This window comes from Solanum lycopersicum, chromosome 4 (assembly GCF_036512215.1).
Source record: "Solanum lycopersicum chromosome 4, SLM_r2.1".
NCBI classification, from domain to species: Eukaryota; Viridiplantae; Streptophyta; class Magnoliopsida; order Solanales; family Solanaceae; genus Solanum; species Solanum lycopersicum.
In genome coordinates, this window is record NC_090803.1 from 1,799,549 (window position 1) to 1,813,684 (window position 14,136).

General features: G+C 33.8%; 1 protein-coding gene across 8 annotated transcripts; it reads left to right on the forward strand.

Annotated features, from left to right (window-relative positions):
- Positions 1-2,892: 2,892 nt before the first annotated feature.
- LOC101251081 (CDP-diacylglycerol--serine O-phosphatidyltransferase 1) lies at positions 2,893-12,292 on the forward strand. 8 transcript variants are annotated; one of them, XM_069296911.1, is made up of 15 exons: positions 2,949-3,322; positions 3,548-3,618; positions 4,717-4,920; positions 6,410-6,475; positions 6,564-6,623; positions 7,077-7,167; positions 7,327-7,381; positions 7,498-7,577; positions 7,709-7,825; positions 7,957-8,041; positions 10,025-10,116; positions 11,322-11,575; positions 11,699-11,787; positions 11,882-12,053; positions 12,162-12,292. In XM_069296911.1, the coding sequence occupies exons 3-14, from the start codon at positions 4,757-4,759 to the stop codon at positions 12,007-12,009; spliced, it is 1,281 nt and encodes a 426-aa protein (XP_069153012.1). In that variant the 5' UTR covers positions 2,949-3,322; positions 3,548-3,618; positions 4,717-4,756; the 3' UTR covers positions 12,010-12,053; positions 12,162-12,292. The 8 variants fall into 8 exon arrangements, with proteins under 8 accessions (XP_025886342.1, XP_069153011.1, XP_069153012.1 ...); XM_069296910.1 differs by lacking the exon at positions 3,548-3,618 and having other exon boundaries at positions 2,909-3,322; XM_069296907.1 differs by having other exon boundaries at positions 2,969-3,322; positions 11,882-12,292.
- The last annotated feature ends 1,844 nt before the right edge of the window (positions 12,293-14,136 follow it).

A 14,136-nucleotide genomic window follows, 5' to 3' on the forward strand; every position in this document is an offset into this window, starting at 1 on the left:
TCAATCATTATGATATATATGGTAAAATAAATAATTCTATGACTATCTAATATCTCCAACCAAATACATAATAAAATAATTATACATTTTATCCAAAAATTATTATATCTTATAACTCATACGAAACAATTCTCGATTATATCTCGATCATTCGTTCATCTATATGACTATATGTTCTTCTCTTTATAATTGAAAGTGAAGTTTGTGGATCATTCCAAAGGCATATAAATTACAAACTATGATTCAATAATTAGAAAATAAAATTTTGAAAATAATCATATCAAAGGTGAGGTTGTTTGAATCTAACCATGATTGATTTAATGTTAACGACTTTCTCTGTCTCAAAATATGTAGTATTATTTTAACTCATTATACGATCATTAAAGTGATTTAGTATTCTTTTCGTTTTTATTTAGTCATCACATCCTACTGAACATTTCGTAGAATCCTCACGAAAAAATTAGTTAATAGTATAGCTTGACCAATATATTTTTTTCTATTTTTAAAAATCTTTATATTTGATGATTTTATATAATTTATAATTATATCAAATAATTAACTTTCGATAAATATAATATGACAAATAATTCTGAACGGATTGAGTAATTAGGTAGGCCCTTTTATTTTCAATTATAAAATTAATAATGAGACTCTATGAAAGTATTTTAAATGAACACGAAAACAATTATTGATGATAACACTTGAGCAGTGAGTTGACGAATAAGATATTGTCTCTTTCTGTTTGGAATCTTTCTTTTTATCAAATGTACAAAAAGATATAAGCTTTTAATACTTCATTTATTTGCTTTTGTCCCTATTCTACCCAACTTTCTATCTTAAAAAAAGAAAATTTTACGTGTACAGTCGTTTATCAAAATAATAATTTATATTAATTTGAAAAATATTTATAATAAAGTCTCGAGAGAGGTTTATTAGAGATATTCAAAGGCTAGCTAGAGGAGTTATTGAAATTTACTCTAAGATGATTAAAGATAGTATCAGAATTGTTTTTAATCGATAGAATATCAAGTAAAATTTCATTCGTCGAAAAATTACTAGCTTAATCATTGAATTTTGATACTTTTTGACTAGTGGTAAAGAATTGGTGTAATGATCAAGGGGTTGCAAAAGCTTTAAATCTTTGTGAACCTGGGTCAAGATATCTTATTTTTATATTATTGCGTGTTTATTATATTATTTGTTGTTATTTTAATAAATTTTTTAAATTTTATTGTTAATTAAGGATATATATTTAATAATCAACGTGGGTTATGGTGTATTGATGAGAGTGCTTTATCTTTATTTAGAGGTTTTAGGTTTGAGTTTTGAATATGGAAACACGACTTTCGAATAGGCTTTACAGAGTGCATTTTAAATTTAATCAAAACTTTCGCATGAATTCTTAATACCGAACAAAAAAAAAGGATATATAATTAATGACACAGAAATACTAATCAAAATTATAAAACTAATCTTAGCCTATTTTTGTTTGTTTTGGCAATGGACATACGGACAAGTCCATATGAATGAATTTTATTTTTAACTTTTATATAATATTACTTTAATTTATTAATTTTTTGTGTTTCATATTTGAACTATTGAGAATATGAGTTTTTATTCGAATTATCACGCAATATTTAGCAACATACGTTTCAACTAAATTCTTAAGTTGGTTGTATATTGAAGTTCGTTCAATTCATACAGGTAGGGTGATTGAGGTACTGCTTCAACATCTAAGTTTCACAATTAAAAAATATCTTTTGTATAAGCTTCACGATCGGGCGATCTTCGTAATAGAAGAGACATTTGGCAATAAGCTTACATATTATGCTCTCTCTTCTGTTTAAAATTTCTGCCAAGTCGAATAATAATTCCACGTGTCAAATCTAAATAAGCTAATACTCGCTCCATCTCCTTTTAGATGTCATTATTTCCATTGTTAGAATTAAACGATAAAAATTTTGACTAAAATTTCACGGTGAATTTTTTTAATCATATTGATATGCAGAAAAAAATTGCGATTCACAATATTTTTTGTATAGTTTTTCGAACATCTAAGTTTTTAATTTAAAAATTGAATTGATATATCAAATTCAACTTTGAAAAATTAATCAAATTGACTTTCGAAAAACACAACATAACAACTAAGGGCCCGTTTGGATGGGCTTAATAAAAGCAGCTTTAAAAAAGTACTTTTGAAAGTGCTGAAACTTATTTTTAAAATAAGCAGTTATGCGTTTGGATAGAAGTGCTGAAGTTGCTATGTCAAACGTGAAAAGGGAAAAATGAAAGAAAGAAATGTTAGGGTTATATGAGTAATTTGAGATTGTATAAAAATATTAAGGGTAAAAAGATAAAAATGTGGTCAACTTAAAACAGCTTATAAGCTTAAAAAAAAAGCACCCCTAACCCAGCTTTTAACTTTTGGCTTAAAATAAGTTTTTTTTAGCTTAAAATAAGTTATTTTGAGTATTGCCAAACAGTTAAATAAATCAAAAACCAACTTTTAAGTCAGTTTGACCAGTTTTTAAGCTGAGCCAAACAGGCTCTAAAAGGGGACGAAGGGAGTGTTAAAAGTTAAAACTATGTCCTTATAAATTAACTTATTCCGATCATGACATCCACCATCTTCTTCTCCACCTTCTTAGTCGTGATTTCGTCTTCAACATGACATTGGTATCTTCGACTCGAAAGAGGGAGAGAGTTAAAGATTTTAGAAAAGTCAATTTTATTGAGTCAGAAAATAAAATCATTATACATGTATATAAGCGTTTTTAGACAAACATATGATCTAATTGTTTCGATAATTATTAAAGAATAGTTCTAATAGAAAACTTACGCTCTCAATAATTTAAATACATAACTCGATAAAATAAAATAGTTTGGATGTATTTTTGACCGTAACTCTAAAAAAAAAAAAATGTGCGTACAAATGAGTTAGAATTTCTATTGTACGAAAAAAACCAATACTGAAAATCTGCCATTGACCACCATTGTACTTTCTCTCTGTTTTCTCTCTCACCGCCTTTTTGCCGCTGTGAACAACTCCAAAAAGCCCTCTCTCTTTCTTCTTCTTCACCTTTTTAGAGAGAAAGAGAGAAACCCAGTTATCTTTTCGGTTTGCTTGTTGATTTCTCTCTCTATCTATATATATATATATATCTATATATCTATACATCTATATGTATGTATTGTTTCTTCATTATTCGTCCATATCTCTATTAATTCATCAATTAACTACAAAACCCATCTCCCATTTGTTTGATCCAACGGCCATAATTCATCTGCTTATTCAATCGTTCGACTAAAAGGATTTGTCTGCGTAAGATTTCAACTGTTTTTAATTAGTTTGTACTTTTATTCCCAAATATGAATTATGGGTATTGATTAGTTGAATTAAATGTTGAAGCTTTATGAATGTGTACGAAATATTTGACGAAGTTGTAGTCAAAGATTGAATTTTTTTTTTGTGACACAGAGTGTCTGTATATATATTTTTTGATAACTGTGGTGGCTGACCAGCTTTTGTGCACCTCAACGACAATAGGTATCGGGTAACTTTGTCAACGAAGGCGGCTAGGACGAGTGGGGAGAAATTACTAATGCATGTATTTGTTGGTATTTATTGCTGTATCTGTATATTGGGTTTATCTTAGTTTAGCTATTGCATTAAAATATTTGTTGCCATTTTTTGGAAGTTGTGATTGGCATGCACCCTTTTATGTTACTTTGTGAGAGATTGTTGAATTTTGGGTGATTGTTATTTTCATCAATTTGTGATTTTCTATTGCTATCTGGACATCCTCTAGCATTACTTTACTAAGTTCTGAGTTGCTATCTTTCTGTTGCAAGGGAGTTTTGTGTTGTAAGTGTTGGCTAAAAGTGTCGAATTTTATTAGAGTAGATTGAAATTATTAAATTGATAATAATTGTGAGTGGTTTCAGTGAACAATTTACTTATGGAGTCGTCGGCTAGTTGTTAGGCCCATGTGCTATATCTTTACTGTATACAGTTGTTTACATTAGTGATTTGCTGCTGCTATGATTATGACGTTTCTGTAATAGCCACTTTCATTATTTCTTGTGATTATTGTATTAAACTGAAGTATTGTGCTTTGTGGGTGGGTGGTGGTGGTGGTGTTGCATTTGCTTATTTGCTGTTATCTGTATGGATTACATTAAGTCCATTCTTGTTTTATTGAAGATTTTTGTTACTGAGAAGCTGAAGAAAAGGACTCACATAACAAAAAAAATTAAATATTTACGTTAATTTTGAGGTTGCTGATTAATTTTTATGCTTCTTCCTTTTTAGAGGCAGGATATAGGAACAGAAGGTTCCATTTTCATTTTTCCCCCTTTGTTTGGGTGGACATCTAATGTAGTTTTTATTATACTAATCAAATTTGGGTAGATGCAAAATTGTTTAGATTCTTATCTTTAATTTGTTGTGTTCTTTGAGATTCCTTTTGCCCTCAGTTTTTTGCCTCTTCCAATCACTTTTTTTCTTGCCTTTGTTTGTTAAGTCTACGTATTATGGATTGTGTAATTGTCTAGAAAGGTATTACTTGGCGCTGCATTAAATAGATACGGGCTTTAGCTCAATAGGGTGCCCTTTGTGCGTGATGTTTATTGCTATGTTGTTGTCTTCCCCATTATCTGCACCTGGACTCTTCTACATTGACATTAATCCTGGAATGATTTCTCTTTTGTGTGCAGTGAACGGGCTGAAGGAGTTGAAATTTGTGAGGCCAGGCATATGGAATCTAATGGTTACAGAAAGAGTAACAAAAGGAATCTTGTTACCATTCAAAATGGTAATCATAGCCCGCTGAATATAGATGAGGAGCTGGATCCATGGACCGCTTGGGCATACAAACCTCGTACTATTACATTGTTGCTTATTGGTGCATGTTTCCTCATGTAAGTTGCTTAGTTAACAGGCTTTATAAGCCATTGTTTATAAATATAGGTATTAGTTCTTTCTTGTGGCTACTTTTTCAGACTTCAATGAAGCTCTTGAAAGTTTTCTAATTTTTGCTTAGTCTTTGCTGGTTCTCCCTAAGGTCCATCTTGAATCCTGTTTCATCAAGTTTAATTATCTGCATGCCGTGTCTCTTTTTTTTTCAACATAATAATGCAGCAAGAAATTGAACAATAAAATTTTTATGTTTATTTATTTTCTATCCTCTTATCTGAGGGCTTGCTTTTGGAGCGTATAATTTCTCATGAAATGGAAATGCAACCACTTATGTTCCTGGATTTCACCTCTCAATCTGGATTCGTTGTCTTAATTCTTTCATCTATGAAGGAGAAACAAAGAAATGATTGAAGAAAGGCAAACCATGTACTAGCAGTCCTGCTCTCCAAACCCCCCCATATGTCTGGACCAGAGCACTTATAATCCATAAGAAAGAGTCCCCTGATCAAATGAATTTTGAGGGTAACATGTCTGTGACAAACAAAACTTATATGCAGTTAGTTGATCCAAATTTCTGCTAATAATGCGATTATTACTGTTCCGCAGGAATAGCTATCTTGCCCTCCAGAACTTCTTCCTTATGATCTTACGTAGGATCTAGTAGTATTAATCCTCCATATTTTCCACACTTACTACCTGCTTTTCTTGCAGTTTGAATTCCCTAAGATGTGTCGGTAGCCATGCAATTATTTTTCTTTGTATTGGTGCTTCTGTTACTGACCCACTTACCTTTTTGGCGTTCCGCTCATTCTTCATAATTATACATCAGTATTGAGCTTGAAGTTTGTATAGAAAATGGAACCTGGGGTCTCATTGTTTCTCAATAACAACAATTGACTTTAATATCTGGCTAAGTCTTGTCAAGTTCTTCATAAAAAGATTCATAGTGGATATAGTTGACTAGTTGAGTCATCTTCTGGTTGTCCTTGGTTTCTGAATTCTGATTGCCAATTTTCATTCCGTAAGTCCAAATTTCAGGGGTCTGTTCACTTTATTGACACTGTTGTTTATTTCTACTTCTTTTAGTGTAGTTCTTGGTACTTAAATCAACCTGACCTCCTGAGCACAGCATATGACAAGTCAAAAACAAACGAAAAAAACTATCAACTTTTTCCATTTCTTTGATAAGTGCCATTTGGCAATTCTCCCTTCTTTGAGGAAACTAGAAGGTTGTGTTTGCATATTTAACTCTCTTTATTTACCAAAATTGTGGAAAAATTAAACCTTACCCATACTTCTTGCTCTGAGGTTTTATTGAGTCCTATTGAGTTGCAGCCAAAGCATGTAACACACTTTGTCTATGAATCCTGTCCCTTTCTTGTTCACTTTTTCCTAAATTTTGCAAAATTGTTAAAAAGCTAATGTGATTTTGTGTTGGACATGAAGTTAATGTTTGTATGTTTTGACTTGCTTATGTTATCACTATTGTAGCTGGGCAAGTGGAGCTCTTGAACCGCAAAGTACTTCCTCCAGTGATGTTACTACTTCTGTGAAAAGGTGTACATTTTAAGCATGTTTTTTATCCAATCATTTTTTTAATTATGCATAAGAAATTGATGTAATTATTTTGTTTCTCGTCTGTTAGGGGAATTTTGGCAATGGTTGCTGTTTATCTTGCCTACTCTTTGCTGCAAGCCCCTTCAACGTAAGTTGTTTCCACAATTTGTTTGTCTAAAATGAACAATTTCATGTTTTTGTGTATTTTTGTGTTAGAATTTGGGTGTTAAAGGAGTTTGTGGTTACTGGCATAAATGTCTGTATATTGTTCACTATGTGAGCAGTAAGGATTTATTCCAGCAAATTCAGATACAGAAGTAGGTGATATTCTCTACTCATTTTTACAGGATTTTCTACGGAGTTGCTTTTACTCACTTCCTCAATTAGTCGAGTCAGGAAGTCGTGTCCTTAAATATGCATTTCATTCTCTGAAAATGAAGTTGGAAGTTTTTAACCAGTTAATTATAAGCTAAACTCGAATTTTAAATTTCCTCTGGCTTTGAATGTGTTGACAATTCACCTTTTTTTCCTCCTTGTTAACTTATGTGGTGTTTGTGGCAATAGTATTTTACCCACTTAATACTTTAGTTCTTTCATACAGGGTACTTATTAGACCACATCCTGCGATTTGGCGCCTGGTTCATGGAATGGCTGTGATTTATCTTGTTGCTTTGACATTTCTACTTTTTCAGGTGGGTTGGTTAGAAGAGTTGTGTTTTCTTACCTTCATGTTAATGAACCAGTAGCTATAGTTTCTTACATCTGTGTTTTCTTTTGATATTTGTTCATGTGTTATTGCAGCCATTAAATTATATTCTGAATATGAAAACTCTGTTCCTTTATTTTCTCAGAGGCGCGATGATGCTCGCCAGTTTATGACATTTCTTCATCCTGATCTTGGCATTGGTAAGGATTTTGATCTACTCCTTCTAGAAATTTTCCGTGGTTCGTTCATGCAGGTCCTTTCTGTTCATATGTTTTGCTTTGTAGCATAACTAAGACCGATTTGTCTTGCTATGCAGAACTTCCTGAAAAATCTTATGGTGCTGATTGCAGACTCTATGTACCTGAAAATCCCACAAACAGGTTTAAGAATCTTTATGTAAGACTTTTTCCTCTTTTTACCTCTTCAATTTATTTTCTTTATGATTTTTGTCTTTCATTATCAATTGAGAATTGCTTTAGTAATAATTTGGTCTTTGAGATCTCTCTGAGTGGTGTATTGCTTTGTAGGACACATTGTTCGATGAGTTCGTTCTGGCTCATATCTTAGGGTGGTGGGGCAAGGCCATCATGATACGTAATCAGCCTCTTTTGTGGGTCTTATCCATTGGGTTTGAGTTGATGGAGGTCAGATCCTTTATGGCTTCTTTCAAGTGCTTTAAGCAGCAGCCAATAATTTTTAGATATAACCATTTTAGGCAAGTGGTTAGCTGATAATTTCATCTGTTATAACTTATCTTTACACTGCTATGTTTCAGCTTACTTTCCGCCACATGTTACCAAACTTTAATGAGTGCTGGTGGGACAGCATTATTCTGGATATATTCATTTGCAACTGGTTTGGTGAGAAACTTTAAGCCATTTTCTTGGGTATTTATGATATAGACATATTTTGACATGCTTATGTCAATTTATTTCATATGCTCCATTATTTATCTGATGAGTATTTATCACTCCACTATATTGTTACATACATTAACATAGCGTGATGCTCTATTTGTTTGGTGCTTCAATTCCACCCTCTTATACCAAATCACTGGGGATTAATTATGCACTTACGCTTCTATTTGCAGTGGTTCCATTTTTGGGGCTAATTTTGCCAAAGTGTATGAAGTACCTTTAGATTGTTGAAGTCTATCAGCACATGTTCCATATTGCCCCCTTCCCCTCCCACTATTTTTCGGTTGTATGAAACTCGGTTGATTCTGCAATGTTTGGATCCTGCAACTCTTTCTACATTCACCTATCTCCGTCTCATTCTTCCTCCCTAATTTGGAAGGCTGTCAGTATTAAGTCTGATATTCTACTAGGCCAAAATGGTAGAAACTGAAATGGTTTGTCCATTGTTGATATCTCCTCAGAATTTAAAGGCAGCTTGTAATGGGCGTAGGTCAAATGTGGAGGAGTGATATTATGAAAAAATGAGAGTTGATGGAGAGGTGGGTGGTTTCTCCACTGGAAGAGGTTTAATTTTATTCTGCAGCTCTGGCTGCAATGAAAAAGGTTATTATGGTGAAGAAAGCCTAATTTTGTGCATCAAGCTAGCAGGTGATTTGTTAAGTCTTTATCTGTTTGTTCGTTGTCGAGGCATCTATGCAGCTTCTGGTTTAGCGTATCTTAACTGGTCTTTGGCCAACAAAGGATATTTAAGGTACACGACTCTGGTACTCACTGCAGTAAAAATAGTTAGCATAATGTGGTCATGAGACTTTGGTTGGTAGATGAATAGTCATGAGAAGGCGCATTTCACATTGTTTCCTAGAGTGCTCCTGTGTCTTATCTGAGGCAAAGCAAAATATGATGGCTGAGCTAAATAACTATATTAGCACGTGTATGGAGTCCTTTTCTTGCACATAACTACGTCGTGGGTCATAAGTTCAAATTGGTACTTGGATCAAAGTTAGTTTAATAGAAGATGATAATGAATTACTGTTGCTTAGAAAAGATCACCAATGTAATGGCATTGTGAATGATCTCTATATTAGGAAAGATGTTATGTTAGTGAATGTTTCGTGGACATAGATTCCAGTGCCGGGAATGAGATGGAGGTGGACATCTACTATATGAAAGTTCCAAATTTTTTAGGACATGAATCAGTTTAGGGATAGTTTCCAAGATGAGGTAAAAGTCTTGCCATTACTTCATCTACAATCAGTTTAGGGATAGTTCATGGAAATGTATGTTTGGTATGAGATGGAAGTGGGTATCTACTATAACAGAAGTTCTGGAAGTATTTGGAACATGACTCAATTTAGGGGTGATTTAAATTTAACTGTACATGTGTTGTGTGTGCCAGTGTTGTATATACATGTGTTGTGTGTGCCAGTGTTGTATATTACAAAGTATGCTTGTGTTGTTGTGTGTGTATTGTTGTAGATAACATATTATACATGTGTTGTGTGTGTGTGTACTGTGTAGTGTAGTAAAAAAACATATATACTATCAGAAACGTTGATAGCTATACAAACAAGCCATTAAAGATCAAGTTACATCCGAACAATGATGCCATTAAAATAATTTACTTTGATGATTATATTATGGATCATGTTTGAATTAGGGATCAATTGGCACATCTGGTGTCTTTTATGTTAGCCAAATTTCAGAAACCAATCTGAAGATTTGAGAGAAATAATTTTTAAAAAAATTGAGATGCCAGTTGATGGTGTCCAGGCTTCGTAGATGTTGTCATACTAACATGAATCAATATGATTCTTGCATGTTAAGCAAAACTACAAGAATTATTTACTTTTTTCTCTGCATAGCTATCTATCTATGGAATGTCTTATGTTTTCTTGTCTTGTTCTTTACTTTTTTGGTTTCCTTTAGGCATCTTGGCTGGAATGCGTACTGTTCGATATTTTGATGGAAGAACATATGAGTGGGTTGGTATAAGCCGGCAGCCAAATATTATGGGCAAGGTCTGTCTCTTCAACTGTATACATTGATTTTAATAGTCTATCTGGTTTGGCTGTTATTGGGTTTTCTTGTTTGCATGTTCTTCTTTCTCTACACATAAAGATAATTGACATTATATATTTAATTTTTGTTGTGTGGAGACATGGTAATGCCGCAACATGTGAGTAGTTTGTTGATAAATGTCTCATGTGGAGTTGAACTCCGTAATTGCAACTAGTTGTGAAAGTTATTTGCTGCTGTTCATTTCTGTTTGTAAAAGGGTCAAATGGTTGAGAGATGTTTACATTCAGTTTGATAGAAATTGCTGTTGCTGATAGCCTCTTCACCCTCTAATTATCCTGCTTTATTCCTGCGGGAATCAGCCCTGATTGTTAACTACTGATATAATGGAAATATATCACCTTCTAGGATAGGTGATTATTGTGAGGTAGAATACAAATTATTCCAGGAAAGTCTGTCGTTATCAGGTGTTTGCTTTATGTGTCCATCTTTCTCAAACCAGTGGGGAATCATGAAATCCTAATTATTGGTCATTATTTAATCATACTGCATAGAATATCTTGAGTGAGATATAGTTATGACTACACTAAACCTCCACACAAACAGGATTGAATTTTATTGTGTACCTCTCTGCAAGATGTTATGCGCATATTGAGCTGTCCTTGAGCTTTCAAATTCTTTTAGTTAGATTCTGGATCAATATCTGCGACAATGCCTCATCCAGTTACTCTATGTTCTGGACTTCTAATTCATTCACCAAATAGTTTGGATCTGAGATGTAGTAGTTGATTGGATGATCTTGACATAACTGTGCTAGTAATTTTAGTTGGGTACTTGTAGCTTCTGGCACAACCCTGACACTAGAGAGTATCTGAGTTTGTTATTGTGGAGTCCAGTGGCGGAGCTAGAATTTGGTCTAAGGGGTGTCAAAATATAAAGAAATAAAATCGTGTAGAAGTCAAGGAGTGTCAATATGTAATATAAATATACATAAAAAATATTTTAATTCTAGCTACACAACGTAATTTTTCGACGAAGGGCCACTGGTGGAGTCTGTGTTTGTAAACTAAATCTCTCTTCTGGCATTTTCTATATTTAACTTCAGCACTACAGATTTTGAAACCTAGGAAGAATGTGAAAGTTATAGTTTGACAGTCATATGAACAGTTTATTGTTCGACATTTTTATCTTCTTTTGGGTTTTGTAGGTCAAGCGAACACTTGGCCAATTTACACCTGCACATTGGGATAAAGATGAATGGCGACCCCTCCTTGGTCCCTGGCGATTCCTTCAAGTTCTCACTCTCTGTGTTATTTTCTTGACTGTGGAATTGAATACATTCTTCTTGAAGTTCTGTCTTTGGATTCCTCCTAGAAACCCTCTGATAGTGTATAGGTTGGTTTTGTGGTGGCTACTTGCGATACCAACAATTCGGGAGTACAACAGTTACCTACAGGACAGGTATGTCCTGCCTATTTCATTACAAGAATTATAAATTGCACTATATTTTTCTTTCATTGCCCAAATTCTTTTTTTTTTTTTACGCGACCTCACTTTTCCCCAATACTCCACAATTATACACAGGACACCAGTTAAAAAGGTGGGAGCATATTGCTGGCTTTCACTAGCTATTTGCATTGTTGAACTCCTAATCTGCGTCAAGTTCGGACATGGTCAGTACTCCACTCATTTCTCAGTTCTCATGTTGGCATGTCTTATCAATCTGTGTATTAACAGTTAATCTCATCTTTTTCTGCTATACTTCAGGATTGTTTCCTGACCCCATGCCCAATTGGTTAGTAATTTTCTGGACATGCACCGGTGTTGGCCTTGTGTTATGTTTGGCTGCATGGTCATGGCAATTACATCGTACAATGAGGAAAAAACAGCAATGAGTTTCTGCAGTAACTCCATTCTTTATTCCTTTGTGTTATTTCGGGTAACCAACCCTCTTGTACATACCAATTACCTTTTAACTGTACATGTTTTCTTCCTAGTTTAGGTATTATAGTTGAAAATGTAGTGAACCACAATTCTTTATCACTAGGTCACAGGTTGGTAGATTGCCTTGTTTGTGCTGCCTCAGTTTGCAGTCTCTTTCCTAAATAATTTTTTTACGGAATGTATGTCGAAACTTGAAAGTTTTGCAATTTCAGCTCTATCTCCAGGTACTCAAAATTTACCCTCTCCTCATTGCAGTTGGACTTTATATGTGTCTACTTTGTATGTGAGGATGTAGGGCTCGTAAAGCATGCTTACGAGTAGAGTTTTATCTCTTTCTTCCTCCACTTCTTACCTCATTTCCCCCTCCAGGGCTATTTTTCTCTTGAAGATCATCGAGTCTATCGGTGGTACAAGTTTCTGAGAACTGTCTCTTGACCAGATAATGTGGAACAGAGAGAGTTGAAACATAGTTTTCATGCATGAGGTATGATATAGCATCTTTGAAAGTAGATGATGTTGGTATTAGTGGTTTTCAAGCTAACATAGCTCTAGTCTACCATAAGGGGAGTGCACTCACTATTTATTCTTCTTGTGGTTGATTTGAGAAACAATACCACCGTCTATGAAACGGTAGATAGCAACAGAAATCGAAGGACAAGAAATTATAGGAGCAGTACTACAGGTAGTAGTGAGGACGGATTTTGCTCCTACCCTAATCTGTGTCCTCCATATCTCCTATCTGAAGTTATGTCTTCGGTAAGTTGAGACTGCATCATGTCCAATCTAATCACCTCTATTCAGTATTCTTTTGATTTATCCTTTGCCTTTTGAGGAACTACCTATAGAAAGTCAACCTCTTACACCTCCACCTTGCGGGATTCGAAATATATTGGGACCATCTCAACCTCATTTCTCACATTTTGTCCTCCATCGAAGTCGCTTCCATCTTGTCACAAATATCCTTATTTTTAATCTCTCTCCCTCACATCTATTGCAACATCCTCATTTTTGCAATTCTCAAGTTTTGAACGTGAAAGTTCTTGAGTGATCAACGCTTATTCCCATACAACATAATTGTGCTATGCAGAACTTGCGTTAATGACACTTTTTTATCACACGGGACTCCAGATGCGTGTCTCGTGTCTCAGTTTCATTCATTCTACACCAATATGGTGAGTGACGTCCTCATTTATCATTTTGATAATAGATTCGAAATACTTGAAACTTTCGCTCTTTTAAATGACTTGTGTATCAAGTTTCAATTTTACACCCGTCTTATGTATTACGTCACTAAAAACTTGCACTTCAAGTATTCTTTTGCTCTACTTGAACCCTTTAAACTACAGGGTTTGTTTCAAAACTTCCCACTTGACGTTAGCTCCATCACAAATCTCATTAATCGGACTATATCATCCACAAATAACATATACTTTTTGACACCTCACTTTAAATTTATTTAACAACAATGAAATACATTAAAATAGGTAGAATATTACATATAATCTCATCAAGAAAAAAAAAATATCAAATGATGCAATGAAAAAAAAGGTAAATGAAGTCATGACTAAGCAAATCTTGAACAATATTAATAATCAGAGGTATTCGGTTCAAGCTTTGAGTGTGAAGAAAACCCTGTCGAGAGCGTTACCCTCAAGTTAGCTTTATTCAAATTTTATCGAGACTTCAATATAAACTCCGAACACTGAATTAAAAAAAAAAAAAGCACCTCCTAGTAAAAGGCAATGGAATCTCTTTTTTAATCATGTCAATAATTGCTTTGGTGTTTTATGACCATGTGGGTGATGGGTTCATGATGAATTTAACTCAACCAATTCAATGAATAGTCTCTGCTTCACCATTTACTCTTAGTCATGTGAACAATATTGTCACTAACTAACTCCCATATCATTGCCACTTGAGATTCTCGACGGTCTATCGAAAATAATTTTTCTATTTTATAGGAATACAAATATAATCTATGTATATTTACTTTCACGTGATTTAATTTATAAAATTATAGTGAGTATGTTATTTTTGTTGGTGGGATTCATCTAGAGTTAAGTTGATACTTTATCGAA

Bases quoted from the DNA above. Each gene is read 5' to 3' on its own strand.
- LOC101251081 (XM_026030555.2), top strand. From the start codon at position 3,710: ATGCACCCTTTTATGTTACTTTGTGAGAGATTGTTGAATTTTGG. The intron at 6,624-7,076 runs GTAAGTTGTTTC...TCTTTCATACAG, and splicing joins TTGCTGCAAGCCCCTTCAAC to GGTACTTATTAGACCACATC. The intron at 7,382-7,497 runs GTAAGGATTTTG...CTTGCTATGCAG, and splicing joins TCATCCTGATCTTGGCATTG to AACTTCCTGAAAAATCTTAT.